Source organism: Diorhabda carinulata, chromosome X (assembly GCF_026250575.1).
Source record: "Diorhabda carinulata isolate Delta chromosome X, icDioCari1.1, whole genome shotgun sequence".
Taxonomy (NCBI): Eukaryota; Metazoa; Arthropoda; class Insecta; order Coleoptera; family Chrysomelidae; genus Diorhabda; species Diorhabda carinulata.
Genome location: NC_079472.1, coordinates 66,450,644 through 66,465,810, shown reverse-complemented (window position 1 = coordinate 66,465,810; position 15,167 = coordinate 66,450,644). Strand labels below are relative to the sequence as shown.

Sequence of the window (15,167 nt, the reverse complement as noted above, 5' to 3'; positions counted from 1 at the left end):
CCCTTTTGAGATGGATTTTAGATACACCCTGTGTATACCCATAGGTGGCGCCTTGCTTCGTGTAAAGGTATATATCAACTATTTCTCAACAATACCATATAACTTCTGAAATTTCTTTACTTCCCAGGGTCACGTGGACCCGTATATCTTCATAATTTGTTATTTTATAGGTAAATTATATGCCGTTCGACAATAAGAGTTTCACATCGACTTTTACCTTTTTAATGCTCTTTTGAGATCGATTTTCCGCCCTGTATATACCCCTTGTGACATCACTAGTATCGATAAACCCTCTTTTAACATCGAGCATTTTACTAGACAGTTGGAATATTTTTTCAAGCTATACCTCGAGTATTTTCTTATGAAATAACATTTGTCTAAATATAATGAATATTATATAAGGGTATTAGGGTGTAAACTAGGATTTTAAAACAACCCTACGTCTATAAAGAATAATTTCAACATAAAAACGCACCAGTTCAAGGACACTACTGACAAATCCAAATCAGAATCTCATCCAATATTTACAATGGGTGACTCATTTTATCAATAATAATTTCCAAACTGTTTTTTATTGTTTTATTAACTACCTTTCTCCACTTTTCAGACTCCACATTAATTACAGCCTCCAAAAATAACCGTTTAAACTCACTTATTCTAGAAAAAATATTTTTTCTCAAAGCTTCTTTCTTTATCTGTACCTATACTAATCAAATCGGGTTGAGTTTGCCATGATTTGGAGGAGATCTAGCCACTATTTTTCATAAATTTCATATTTTTTGAATTTCTCTTTATGAGGGGAACACAAAGAATTGCTCTTTTCTCACGGAACCGTGATGCAACTCAATATTCTTTGAATTTAGGCAATTCTGTAAATATTTTTCAACTACTTAGTTGTTGCCAATTTTTCTAAAATTCTCGAGTGGTAATTTGCAATGTCCATTACTATTATACCGTTCCAAGGAAGAAGATCATTTGTTCGAAGTATTCTATTAAAAACATCAGTTTAGATGTTTTCGTGGTAGTCAGTGGAACGAGTAGATTCAAAAAGTCAGTAAACCACCTTTAACAAAACCGTTTAAACTGCCGATGAGTACTATTATCTGTCCGCGCCCTTATCCTATTCATGGAATCAAACCAGTTGATGAATTATTTGAAAAAGCCTGTTTTAGACACGTAATAGTTCTATCTCGCCCAAATTGATTTGATACATGTCCCACATTGCTCCATGTTCCATCTAAATAATATAATGGACATAATACGTTATCCAAATATTTGACTAAATTCAAATCTTAAACACCAAAAAACAAAAGAAGTAATATTATATATATTATTATATATCAAGTGCCTCGTACTAATTGTGTACTGATGATCTACATAGGGCAAACCTCTCAATATTTAGAAAATAGACTACAAGGTCATCAATACGATAAAAAAAATAAAAGTGCGTTAACAAACCATGAAATATTAAATAAACATAAATCCAATTATAAGGGGAGGGAATTTTTAGAAATGATTCACATTAATAAAAACGAAAAAGCTATGAAAGATAAAAAAGACCTGAATAAATCAAATAAAATGTATAGTTCTATTTTGTAAATTCTAATAAAACTACAAATAATTTGATTCATTGTGTACTGCTACATATTTAAGCTGTAAGGACTAAGGAAAAATCAATTTTTCTTATCAGAACAAAGTTCTTGTTTGTTTTTATTCTTATTTTGACATTGATGATGAAGGTAATCTATTGATCAATATAAATACGCAAAATTTCAGTGTCAATATCATATTTCTTCTAAAAACTTACTCATTTACTTTATAGTCCTTGATAATTTCGTTTCCATACGGTAATTCCATTTAAACAGAATGCATAATCATGCGAAAATCTATTTCTTTTAAAAGTGACGACCGTGACAAAACTTTGACTACTGCCAAAAATTCCATTCTAAAGTAGAACATACTTTCCATCGAAGTCTTTCAAATTATTTTATATTTGAAATTTTGGTTTTCCTGGAGCACATTCCTTTTCATTAAAAACTCTGTAAATCGTAGCCGAGCAGACTAGTAACTAATTCCAATGTCTCATATTCACTTCTACATAAACATTTTTTTATAAATGATTTGAAGCAATAAAATATTGATTTTGTTTAATTAATTGTCAAAGAACGATTTTTCGGCGTTTACGCGGTCCTTCTAAATTTTCCATAATCACAATAGATTGCACTTTGCAAGCTGCAACTAAGCTAAACTGTTGACAAAATTTGGGACACGTTACTATATGGAAAAACATGAAATCTTGTTGTTAGGAAGAAAGACTTGGAATTAAAAAAAAAAACAAAATTTCTAAATCATAGGTACGTATGGATCTTATGATATAAAAGACCAAAATAAGCCCGAAAACTTTTTTATTAGCTGAGGTACATTTATGAAAATTTTTGGAAATATTCACGTTATTAACTAATATTTGACACGATCATTCTAATCTTTAGATTAGTAAGTAAGTTTCATCACTCTCTGGAACATAAATATACACTATAATTTGATTAACCTTCCATTAGGCGCGCGGGTATTTCTAACGGATTTGGTCGCGTTGTATCTAGCAGATAAATATATCAAATAAATTTTTTTTTGTTATTATTATTTTTAATATATTAATACAGTGAATTTTATATGAATACTTCTTTTCTCCGCTTTTAATTTAACATTTTTTCAAGTAAAAAAAAATAATTATTTTATATGTGAAATGTGTAAAATTTTAATTAGGTTATCGACAGAACTAGGTTTAAAGTTACATTATTTATTCAAAATATTTTACAAACTTATAAAATTAATCGGAGTAATCACCCTCTTCAATTTCTTTATTATAACATTTATTACAAATCATATTTGTATGGAGTTTTATACATAAATGAATTCCACATTTTTTACAACAATATGCAGACACTGACGTTTTCTTATTTTCTACATAGCATGGTTCGCATCGCTTTCTTTTACTTGGTCCAGGTGTTGCCTCTTGAACTTCTTGTTGTGCTTCCAAGGTTTTGTAATTTTTGAGCAAATCTTTGGTTTGTCGTGGAAGACTTTTTATTTTGGTCCTCACTTTTAGTTGTTCGTCTAGCAAGGCTAGTCCTAATTTTTTCAAATATTCTCTTCTTGTGACAAACGTATTTTTGTTTCCAAGAAATATCACCCGCGAGTTGATTCCAGCTACGTTCAATAAATGGTAAAAAATTACCATCGGCCACCTCTTAGTTGATCTAGTAACATTATTAAAAATTTTGATACCATATTTGTTTGGTTTCGATGGTATGTACTGTCGAAATGCACATCGACCAAGATATGCTGGCAGCATTTCATCTATGGTCACGTTTTGCCCAAGATGTTAATGTTTTTTGCAGTTTTCAATGAAATTACTGAAGAGATTCCTAACAGCTGCTAACTTGTCAAATTCACGTCTTTCTTCTCTTGTAGACCTTCCATCAAATCTCAAACATCACGGTTGTATTTGGCTTTTATACTTTCTATACATAGATTTGTGGAATCAACTAGGTATTATGTTTAGCATATTACTAAAAAATAGATTCCAGCAATCTAATTCAGTTTCGGCTGTTTGACCAATTACATCAGGTAACTTCATCATAATATTATGAGGACGGGCTCGAGTTACTCTTGGTACAATTTTACTCCATCGTGTTCCGTGTTCCGTCTTTGCCTACAATGACCATTTCAATGTAACACAATACAAGTGCATAAAATAGCTCCAGCTTACCCAAAAAAAATTACTGTTTTCTTGGTTTCCGCCGTCATCGTTTCCATCGTCATCGTTTCCATCGGCATCGTTTTCATCGTCATCGCTTACTTCAAGTTCATGATCAGTCTCGGAATCAACTGATCTTGTCTCGACGTGGTCTTCTGTTTCAAATTCATCAGAGTCATCCATATCTTGTGAATTTTCGTCCTCGGAAAAAGCGAGACTAGTAAGTTCTTCAATATCTTCTGGTTTTGAAAAGTTGTAAATTTTTGTACTCATGTTTTAATTTTTTTTTTTTTTTTAGAATACAAATAAACGCTTAAAAACAATAAAATTCACGTTTGAATCATTACAAAACGTCGAAATGAACGAGATCTTATCCCAACTAAATCTGAAGATAAACTGACGCTTTTGGTCGCGCTGTATCTAGCAGGTACAAATCCGGCGGTCGGACGGATTAAGGGTGGCCAGGGGTTGTTAAAGGGAAAATAGGCGATTGTAGTTCTAGGAAATGCTTCGAGATACATCTACCGAGAACTACTGTAAATCTCCATTTTCTAGAGCTATTACATAAATAAATATTTAGCAAAAAGTTAGCCATGTATCTCGTAGATACACGCGCGACTAATGGAAAGTTAATCCGTATTGTATATCGAAGGTTTTGATTATTATCTTTTACCCGCATCACTTATGCCATAATTCAAGACGATACAAGATAATAGGCAACACGCCACATTATGTTTTCATTTTGAAGAGTTTTATGAAGAATAGACCATAAACTAATTGGAAGATTGTGATTTATAGCAAAAAATGCGGTTTTAAATTGACAATGACGTCAATCCTAGATGTTACTAGTCGTACTTTCGAAATATTTGTCTATAAATATAAAAGTGGATTTGAGCTGCGAAGGAAATTGGAAATTATAACAAACTGTGAAAAATAAGTTTATATTTAGAGGACGGCATCAAAAATTATAGAGTTCAAAATGTGTGAGGAAAAACTTCCTAAAAAAGGACGTGGTAATTCATATTTTTAAATGCCACTAAAACCTGGATCAGTCATAATGAAAACGAAAACACGCCAACTTCTTGAGAAAATTGGAAATTAATTAATCACGTGTCATTCTAATTTATCCGTTTATATTTCAATAAATGAAGAACTATATCATGTCTATCGTGTTTCAGATTTTATCTTAAGAGTGTTCATTAATCACAGAATCACTGGGCTCTCAAAATATTGAAATATCCAATTATGGAAGTATAAAAGTGTCCATATATATTTATTGATGATCGAAACAAGTTCAAATGGAAATGGAAATACTCCAAAACACTGGAGCTTTATACCTATGTGAGGCAATGCTCGGGATTGTAAAATATCATCAGTAAAACTGAATTTATATGAAATTATCCTTTGTTATAACTCTAGTGATAGTGACAATACCAAAAATTCAGTTAAACCTGAAAATGAGACTTATACTACTTCAGAATCTCTTTCAAGTGGATGTAAACAGCTAAAAGAAAAGCGATGATGCGACATAACAATGAGTCTAATAATTATTTTCACTTTCTACATTATAATCTTTGTCATATTCACGGTTTTAAAAAAACAGAATAAAGTTTTGTTCCAAGTCATTTTTATTTAGTAATTATTTTTGAGAATAAACATCATGTAAAATGGAAAAGTTATATTGTCTCTCCTTTCAAGTTTTTACAACATTTTTTTCATAAAAGATTCATAAATAACAATAGCAATATTCCGATCTAGATTTTCATGAGTTGAAAACACAGCTCAAGTATTGATTAAGTCATGCTAATAAATTAGATGAATTAGTCACTTAATTTCAAACCAACGTCTTAAAATTCTGAAAATATTTTTGAAATCACAATTTATTACATGCACATAAAACGAAATTACGGATTATGGATTATACCAAGAAAAATTTCAAAACGGGAATAGCGATTCGCAGGTAAAAATGAGTGAGGGAAATATTACTGAGATTATGCACTCTTATGCCTCCAATTATCTTACGTTTACTACAAATAAATCAATTACGTTACCTGGTAGCAGTAACGTTTATAGAAATCCCATCTTTAAACCAACGAAAATTTATCGTTGGGGATCCACGTGCTACGCAACTTAAAATAAATTGATCTTCTTCTCGTATTAATCCAGGCTGATTTATATCAAGGCTCTGAAAAAAAAAATTTAATAAATTATTGATACAACATTTCAATCTATCATATTAACGTCGCAATCCCAAACAACAAGCAATTATTTTTCTATATCATAATTTGTTAATAATAACTTCCCTGATATCTGTAGTTGTTTACCTTCCCTTTTTCGATAATTGTTTCTCGACTGAATACCTCTTTGATTAACTCTAATAATGGAAATTTATATGAATTAATAAAGCACTTTCTACTATACTATACATATGGGGAAAACCATAAATATATCAGAAACTAAGTTAAAACTTCTGAAATCGTTGGTTATATTCATACTGAACACACTATTTATATTTTTTAAAGAGAGAAATGATTTATTGTAAAAAAATTGTAGACAAAAGCTTGTAAACACTAAAAAACAAACATCAAAATAACTAAATAAAGATAAAACAATTGAAACGAAATTTCAATCTATAGAACAAAACCACGATGAGTAACAAAATAATAGGCAACAATGAGGACGTATAGTCATAAATAAATCTATGTCAAAATTGAATCTGTGTGCAGCATGCCCGGAATCAAATATTATTATTAGAATAGAAGTCTTTTACAAAGTAGAAGGCACTTTCCATTAAATATGCTCTCAAATTATTGCGGAATGCGGGAAAAGATGATATCGATTTGATTTCAATTGGAAAGTGATTGTGCATTTTTTTTACATTGTAAAATATTGAGCTCGTAACTAATTCTGAACGTGGAGTAGGTAGGTAGAGGTCGTGTCCCACGTTCCTAAGTGGATAGCTGTGCAACGATCTTCCTAAAATCGGAGAAGCGTGCTTACGAATTAGGCAAACGGATTCAAAGATGAATAAGGAAGGAAGAATCAGAATTTTCAGTCTTTATTCCCTGCAGTGAGCCCTGCTTTTTAGTCCTAGTAAATATCTAACAGCACAACAAGACCTAAAATTTTACAGATTTAACGACGTCAATGGTGGTGCTATTTAATAAAAAAGGCTGCAACGTATTTTTATATGATGAAACTTGAGTTGAGTAGAAACGTTCAGACAGAGAAAATTAGAATCACACCATGATTTGAGGGTGATTAAGTAACTAGATATGGTCCTATGAAGTGCCGTGAGATCAGAGATGCTCCTAGAGAAACTATTGTCGTCTGCAAATATACAGACTTTACCACTGATGTCTAGATAAGCGATGTCGTTTATAAACAGAAGAAACAAAATAGGCCTTAGTACTGAGACTGGTTGCAATCCTCATTCTATTGGTTTGCAAGAAGACATCGTTGTATCAATCATTACAAGCTGACTTCTGTAGGTAAGGTATGACTTAAACCATGCCAGAGGTGTTCCACTAAAAATATTATGATTAACACAATCGAAAGCCTTAGAAAAATCACAAAAATTGTTGCAGTGGGGTGATAGTTGTTTGGCCTAGAGGAGACATTATTTAGGAGGTAGAATATAGTATCATTTGTGCATTTGTTACTTGAAAACCCAAATTGATGGATAGTAACTAATTTATATAAACAGAAATGATAAAAGCTCCTTTTTGACCAATCTTTCTATGATTTTAGATAAAGTGGGAAGGAGTGCAATTGGACGATGATTCGATGCTCGATCTTTATCTACTCCTTTATGCAGAGCCGTCTTAAGGCAATTGGGAAAAGTGCCATTTTGAAATGAACCGATAATTGAATTGGTAAGGTAATTTTTAGTGTAAGTCTATCAGTTTCAGATAGTATTTATTTTTGATGTCATCAATTCTACTGCGAAGCTGTGCTAAAATTACAGGCATAGAGAAGAAACTGTGCAAGTTAGCATTAGAATAAGGGCTATATGAAAGCGGATCATGAGAAGGAGTTATAGAATTTGATAAATTTCTAGCTAAATCACAGAGTAATTATCAAGGTTATCAGGTAAAGTAGAGATTATGCTCGATGAATAAGCCTAATTTCTTAGATCATTCACAATGGACCACCATTCTGTATCAACATTACGAGAATTGGCGAGTCTCCTATTATAATTGATATATTTTATTGTCTTATTATACATTTTTCTGTATAGTGTCACGTAATTTTTGAACGAGACACTATCCGAGAATTTTCTTAGGTGTTCTTGCAGATATATTTGTTTATTTTTAATACGCCTAAGGGAAAAAGAATTGGATGCCAGATTAGTTGGTGTTTTTATGAATCTAGAAAATTCGAAGTCCACATCACCAGAAAGCATATTATTGCACCAATATGTTGACAAGGTTCACTTAAAGTGAACTTTTAAGCTCAACTTAAGTGAACTGGAGTTAACTTAATCTGAACTGAACTTGAACTAAACTGATCTGAGCTTTAATTGCAGCATATCGATAAGAGCTTTGAAACTTTTTTTTAAAAAATGGGCAGAAAAATATAATAATAACAATTTTTCATTATGTTTTTAGTTGTACACTACATTTTCACTTATATATATATATATATATATATATATATATATATATATATATATATATATATATATATATATATATATATAAATTTCCTCAATGTACAATAAAACATTTAATAAAGTCTGGAATATTTTGAATGTTCTTTCTCCCTATTATGGATTTTCATGCTTCTTTTGACGATCAGTTGTTACTATTATGGTCAATTATGACAAGTAGGATGAAATTCCTGTCATTTATACCTGGTGATGTGAGACAAATCAACATTTAATCCGAAGTTTCAGTGATCAATAGAAATGAATTGAAAATATAAGAGTAAATCATCATAAAACATCGACATCCCCTCACAATGATTAATCAATGGAGTGCCAGGTAATTTCAACAATCTAGTGGTTCTTAGTGGTATCAGAAACCAGAGAGTATACGAGAAGAGTATACGCGGATATATTGAAAAATTCTTAGCCTACTGTAGAAGCAAACAAAATTTCAATGCCAAAATATTTTATTACTCAATATATTCTCTTCTTATTTTGATACATTTATTACCGCGAACCTGCAACGTCTCTAGATCTTTCAAAAAAAATGTTTCTTCTTGCTCTGCAAACCAGATCTCTACAGTTTTTGTTCTACCCTTATCCAAGAAATTACTCATGATTACTCCATGGCAATCCCAAAAAACTGAAGCAAGAACTTTTCCAGGAGATTTTTGGACACGAAATTTCTTAGGTCTTGGAGAACCAGAGCGTCGCCATTCCATCGATTGTTGCTTTGTTTTTGGATCGTAGAAATGAACCCAAGTCCCATCAATAGTAACAATTCGGTTTAAGAAGTCTACATCGTTTTCAAATCGAGCACAGATCGAACGCGATGCTTCTACACTTGCTTGCTTTTGGTCAACACTCAAACATTTTGGGATCCATTTTGTAGCAATTTTTCTAATATCCAAATATGATGAACGCGTTCGTATGAAATGTTCAGTGCTTCAGATATCCGTTTTAGCCCAATTCGACGGTCTGATAAAATCATGTCATGAACTGCATCGATATTTTCGGGGACTGACACAGAAACTAACCTTCCCGATCGTTCACCATCTTGGAAAATTCACCTCTTTTGAAGCTTGACATAGATCACCAAGGGTATTAAGCATATCTTCGTGAATCAGCTTACCTCTTAACCCTTTTAAATACAAGTATTTGATGATGGCTCGATACTGGAATATTTTGTTCATGCAAGGAACTGGTCTAGGCTAACTAGGCTTGTGTTGGCATGTTTTTTTATATTTATTCATATTCACTTTAGAAGTGAAATCATTATATCCATAGCATCTGAATAATTGCTTCGGCAAAATGTGTTAGAAACATATTTCTAATTTTTTAAAGACTTTTCTATGCATTCTTTTGAATCTGTCGTGAATTTTCGCTAAAAATTGAAACCCAAATTTTGACATACAATCCCCTGTATTGACTAGCAGCACAGAAAACAGTGACCGTTGTATATTACATATATAAAGTTCAGTAAAATAAATGTAACAAATGTGACATTCCCCAAAATTTATCTTCAAAAATAACTATTTTCCGTCGACAGCTACATTCAGGAATAAATCAGTTTATTCACGCGTAAAAACTTTCTGGCGTCGATTTTCTCTGGAAAAGTCAACATAGATTCCAACATAAAATGAATGTTGCAACTTTAGATTGCTACCTCAGATAAGCTAATAAAATGTTTTTAGAAATCCTCTTGTTATTCTGTCTCGCGAATCTTCGAACTCATGAAACAGTTTTCTTACTGCAGCCTAGATTTTTAAATTAATACATCGGAAAGCGGAGAACTAAATAGTACGTTATAATACAAGAAGTATAAGGTACTTATTATGTAATGAGCTCAAAAGTTTACTGCCGTGGCGTAAACCAAAGCTTTGTTATCTGACTGAAACTATTATCTCTTCGAGCGTAAACATTACTTGCAAACGTACTTGCAATTCTCGAGATATTCTCTCGAAATATCCAAAGCCAACAAAGGTCTAATTGAATAGGTATTAAAATAATAATTCCTACATTCTATATTTCGACGTCCATGCTAAGGTGCTGCTGTGGTTATTCATCATTATTATTCAATCAGTTAGATACTAAATAATCCCAGGATATTACGAAAAACGGTGTATTTAACATGATCTTTTCTTCTCAGCTACCTTACCTACCTACAGAACACCTGACGCTGATGTGCATACTTTTTGTTACAAATTACTGACCTTACTGGAGTCCTTACCTCTACAAAGCAACCTAATTCTTTATGGCGATAACAATATTGATTATTCCAGTGTGTGTGCTGGTCAAGAATATCTTCAGTCAATTTTTGATTCTTTTGGTATGGTCATGCATATCAGTACTATAGACTATATCGTGTCATCGTATGATTCAGAATCCACCGACTGTACTGTTTTCAATTCAGATCTCTTCGATCATGAAACAGTGTTAACAAAATTTTCGGTAAAATCCAATACTAAAAATGCTTCTGGCAAATTATGCCGTATCTTTTAGGAAAAAAGTTTTCAAACATCAAGCACCATTGTCAAACAACTGACTGGAACTCTGGAGATGTGAACTTCGAATTTTCTAGATTCATAAAAACATTAAGTAGTCTGGCATCCAGTTCTTACCCCGTCAGACGTATTGAAAATAAGTAAAATAAACCTTGATCCCCACTAAAGATTTACGTATTTCTGCAAAGAACGTGCGATTTTTATCTCATCTAAGGAAATTCCAGGATAGTGTCTTGTTCAAAAATTACGTCGTACCACAATAAAAGCTACCGATTTACCTATTTATTTTAATAGGAGACTCGCCAATTCTCCTAAAGTTTCCAAAGAAACATGGTCCATTATGAATGATCTAAGAAATAAGGCTTCTTCATGTAGCAAAATCTCTACTTCACCTGATAACCTCAATAATTACTTTGTAAATGTAGCAAAACATTTTATCAAATTCTATAACTTACGATATCGCCCATCTAGATATAAGTGGTAAAATTTGTCTATGTGCAGACGACACTAGTTTTTTTTGAGAAGCTCTGATCTCACTGCGCTTCATAGTACCATATCTAGTGACCTAATCACCCTTAAATAATGGTGCGATATCTTTAAAATATTAAAAATTTCTCACTACTCTTCCTTCCTTATTCATATTTAAATACATTAGCCTAATTCGTAAACACGCTTCTCCAATTTCAGAAAAATCGTTGCCCTGACACTTAAGAACGCGGAGCACGACATGTACCTACCTACTCCACGTTCAGAATTAATTAAGGGCTCGATATTTTACAATGCAAAAAAATGCACAATCACATGCCAATTGAGAACAAATCGATATAATTTTTCACTGGAAAGTGCCTTCTACTTTGTAAGCGATTTCTATTCTAATAATAATATTTGATTCCGGGCATGCTGCACACAGGTTTAATTTTGCTATGGACTTATATACTTATTATTACCTAAATTTATTTTATTTGTATCTTCATTTAGTTATTTCTATGTTTGTTTATTAGTTTTTACAAGCTTTTTATTACAAATTGTAACAATTTTTTACAATAAAGCATTTCTCTCTCTCTCTTGTTATTATTATTATTATCGTGTCTCTCCACGAGCCGCACTATTCCGCGAGAGAGATATGAAAGTATTTATTCCACGAAAAAAAATAATTAGTATTTAGAAGAAAATCTCATCTATTGTTATTACAGCATCAATAAATTTGATTTCATTGTCTAGAGTTTTTTCCTTAAGTATATTTATCTCAGATTATTACATGTTTCTATACACATGAAGAAATATCAAGTAAGTTGGTATAAATATTTCAGAGAATAACATTATTTTAGAATAATTTTTCTAACTCAGTCAGAATATTATTTAGTATTGATAACTTGGATTTATAAATCATTGAGCACATGACATTCATCAGAATACAATATTTTTCGATAGTTCGAATGGAAGCACTCATAATAAAATTATTATGAACTTTACTCAAATTTTATTCCTGAAATTTTTTAATCTTTTCAAGGATTCCATGTTAACTGAAGACACTGCTCATATTACCACTACACCCACACTCACAATTACACTGTCTGATGCCCGTTTCGATAACCAAGTTACCTTCAATGAAGGTGAATTTGTCCACCAATGAACCTTCTTCCGCGAAAAATAATTCCAGCGGGAAAACCACCTTGGATGGAATCTTTACATTTATTTCTTAACTACTAAAGAATATAGCGGGGCTGTACAAAATAGGCCCTGAGACCCTATTTAAACTATTCAACAAATTCATATTTATTCATGATTATGACTGGCATAATCGGCAATACTCGATTTCTCGGTTCGTCCATATTCTAAATGATCCATGTGCTTTTCAAACCGGACAATAAAGGATCTCTTGGTCTGCCTTATATACTTCCCGTCACAATCATTACATCTGATTTCATAAACACCACTATTTTCCAAATTTGGTATTCTATCCAACAATTATTATCTATACATGGGTTAAAAAACCAATTTAAAATCCACTTTTTCTAAAATTACTCCCAATCCCTTTGTGTAAACAGGTTTAAAAGGTAACAGAGAATATTTTCCTTGTTTTTCATTTTGATTTTGAAGAAACGTGGCTTCACATGGAGATTTCTCAAACCTATAGCAGTTAATTAACCTGTTGACAATTTTCTTATCATAACCTTTAATCTATATCCTCGATAGAAGTCCTTTCCTTATTATATCTTCCAATGTTGCTGGATACTATGGCAGGAATCAGCGATGATTATACTGAATACATAAAATTCTAGCCTATTACTCAACTCAATTACTAAAGTAACTAAGGATGGTCTCTCCATTATTTTCCATTTTATAAGTAAAGAATTCAAATCGAAATGAACATTTCCAACTTGAGTTCTCAAATTATAAATGTACGTTCTCTTTTTCTTATTGAATATGGTGAAAATATCATCCACATACCTGTATCATACCCTGGGAAAATACTGATACTTTTGACTAATTTGTTTTTAAAAATTAATATATACATAATGTAAAATTGCTAAGAAATATATCCAATAATAAATTCTAAAGCTACCGACGATGCATTCGAAAGCATTGGAAAATCTTTGAATAAAAGAATAGTAACATGGGGACTATTCTTCCAACCCACTGTATAGTTTAGTAGTTAAGGGATAAATGTAAAGATTTCCACCAAACAGGTTTTCTCGCTAGAATTACCTTTCACCGGAGAGGGTTAATTGGCGGGAAAATTTTGTGCAAAATAGGTGAGTCAAGAACGTTTTAGTTTACATTCAGTCTCTGAAGACGATTACTTGGTTATCGAGTCAGATAGTATAATTATGAGGGTTGGTGAAGTAATGGAGTCACCCAAAACTTATTGTTGATAATAGACACGGTAGTTCCGTCGTGAACGTGAGGAATTACAGTGGGGCTGATGCTGATTCCGCTGTGTACAGTCAGTGACTGAATATCTACCTGGACCAAAATTCACCTAGCTAGGAAGACAAAAGTACCGAAGAGGAGGTGTGGGGTAAGATACGGAACTCCGTGACAACAGTAGCAGAGGAGGTTGTGGGTTTCAGTGAGAAGGTGGAGAGGAAGAATTGAATTGGGTTTGACAACGAGGGACAAGCAGCTATAGAAAAGAGGAATAGTAAGAAACTGCGATACCTCCAGAGGGGAACACGGGCATGCAGGCTCTCACTCTGGTCCGGACTAACGCAGCATACGTACTTCGGAGGTGGAAGCATCTATCACTCGTTTAGATGGTGACGCAAACCCCCAACAAGCTCAGTGTAGTCCAGCAGTTTTCTATTATAATGATGAATTGATGTCTATGTAGTACGAAGTCGAAAAGATTAGTTTCCATTTTAAGTTTAGTGTGTGTAATTTCCCAAATTTTTGTGGTAAAATTTTTTTGTTTGAGGATATTCGATGAAACAAATATTATGTGTTATCAAAAATTGTATCAAAGCCTCCAAGAAAGTTCAGAATGACCAGGCAGACCACCACTTTCATTAAACTCAAGAACTTCCAAATTATCGTTAATTAAGTCTCAAAAATCAATAAACTTCCAAATTAAACGGCTAAAATTGGACGTTTTAACGCCAATTTCTTGCATCACTTCTTGAAACTACTTGCAATTTCTTGCAAGTTCAAAATATCGCACGTCGCTTGAAATTACGCATTTCTCTTGCCATTTTGGTTGCCATAAATCAAAATTTCATGAGAAAAAGTAAAAACAATTTCTTAACCTAAAATTTACTTTATATATTGTGATCGGTTCAAAAATAAAAACAACAAAGCTAGGTAAAGTAAACAAGAAAAAGTGGTCAGCTACTGTCTTGCTTTTGAAGTCTGTTGGTCAGAAAATGGGTGATGGTCTAACCTAACCTAACCTAGCTAATTAGAAAAAGGGGAGCATGAGTTTAGCTATAGAATTAGACGAGAAAACATATGTTTAAGAATGAAGGAACATTCGCAAAACTCATAAGGAAAATACAACATAACATAACTAAGAAATCCTTGGCAAGAGACGTAATATCAGCAGATCAGAAACTCATTTCTTCTTAGAATTGCAACGTACACGCAATAAAAATGGCACCAAACCTTTGATGTTGCAAGTGCGAGATCTTGCATGAAATAATAATCTTAGCTTCATCTGCGCATGCTTTTGATCAAGAATTATTGCTTTTTCCATTGCATTGCACGTTGTCTTGAATCATGTCAAGCGGCCTTTAGTGAAACGTCATTTACAACCAGTTAA

At 32.4% G+C, this 15,167-nt stretch overlaps 1 protein-coding gene across 2 annotated transcripts in view; it reads right to left on the bottom strand.

Annotated features, from left to right (window-relative positions):
* LOC130902233 (uncharacterized) overlaps window positions 1-15,167 on the bottom strand; it is a 384,279-nt gene that overhangs the window by 38,556 nt on the left and 330,556 nt on the right. For both annotated transcript variants that reach the window (XM_057814189.1, XM_057814190.1), the window contains one exon: window positions 5,809-5,942. In XM_057814189.1, coding sequence (XP_057670172.1) covers window positions 5,809-5,942 — 134 coding nt within the window. The remainder of the gene's footprint in view (window positions 1-5,808; window positions 5,943-15,167) is intronic.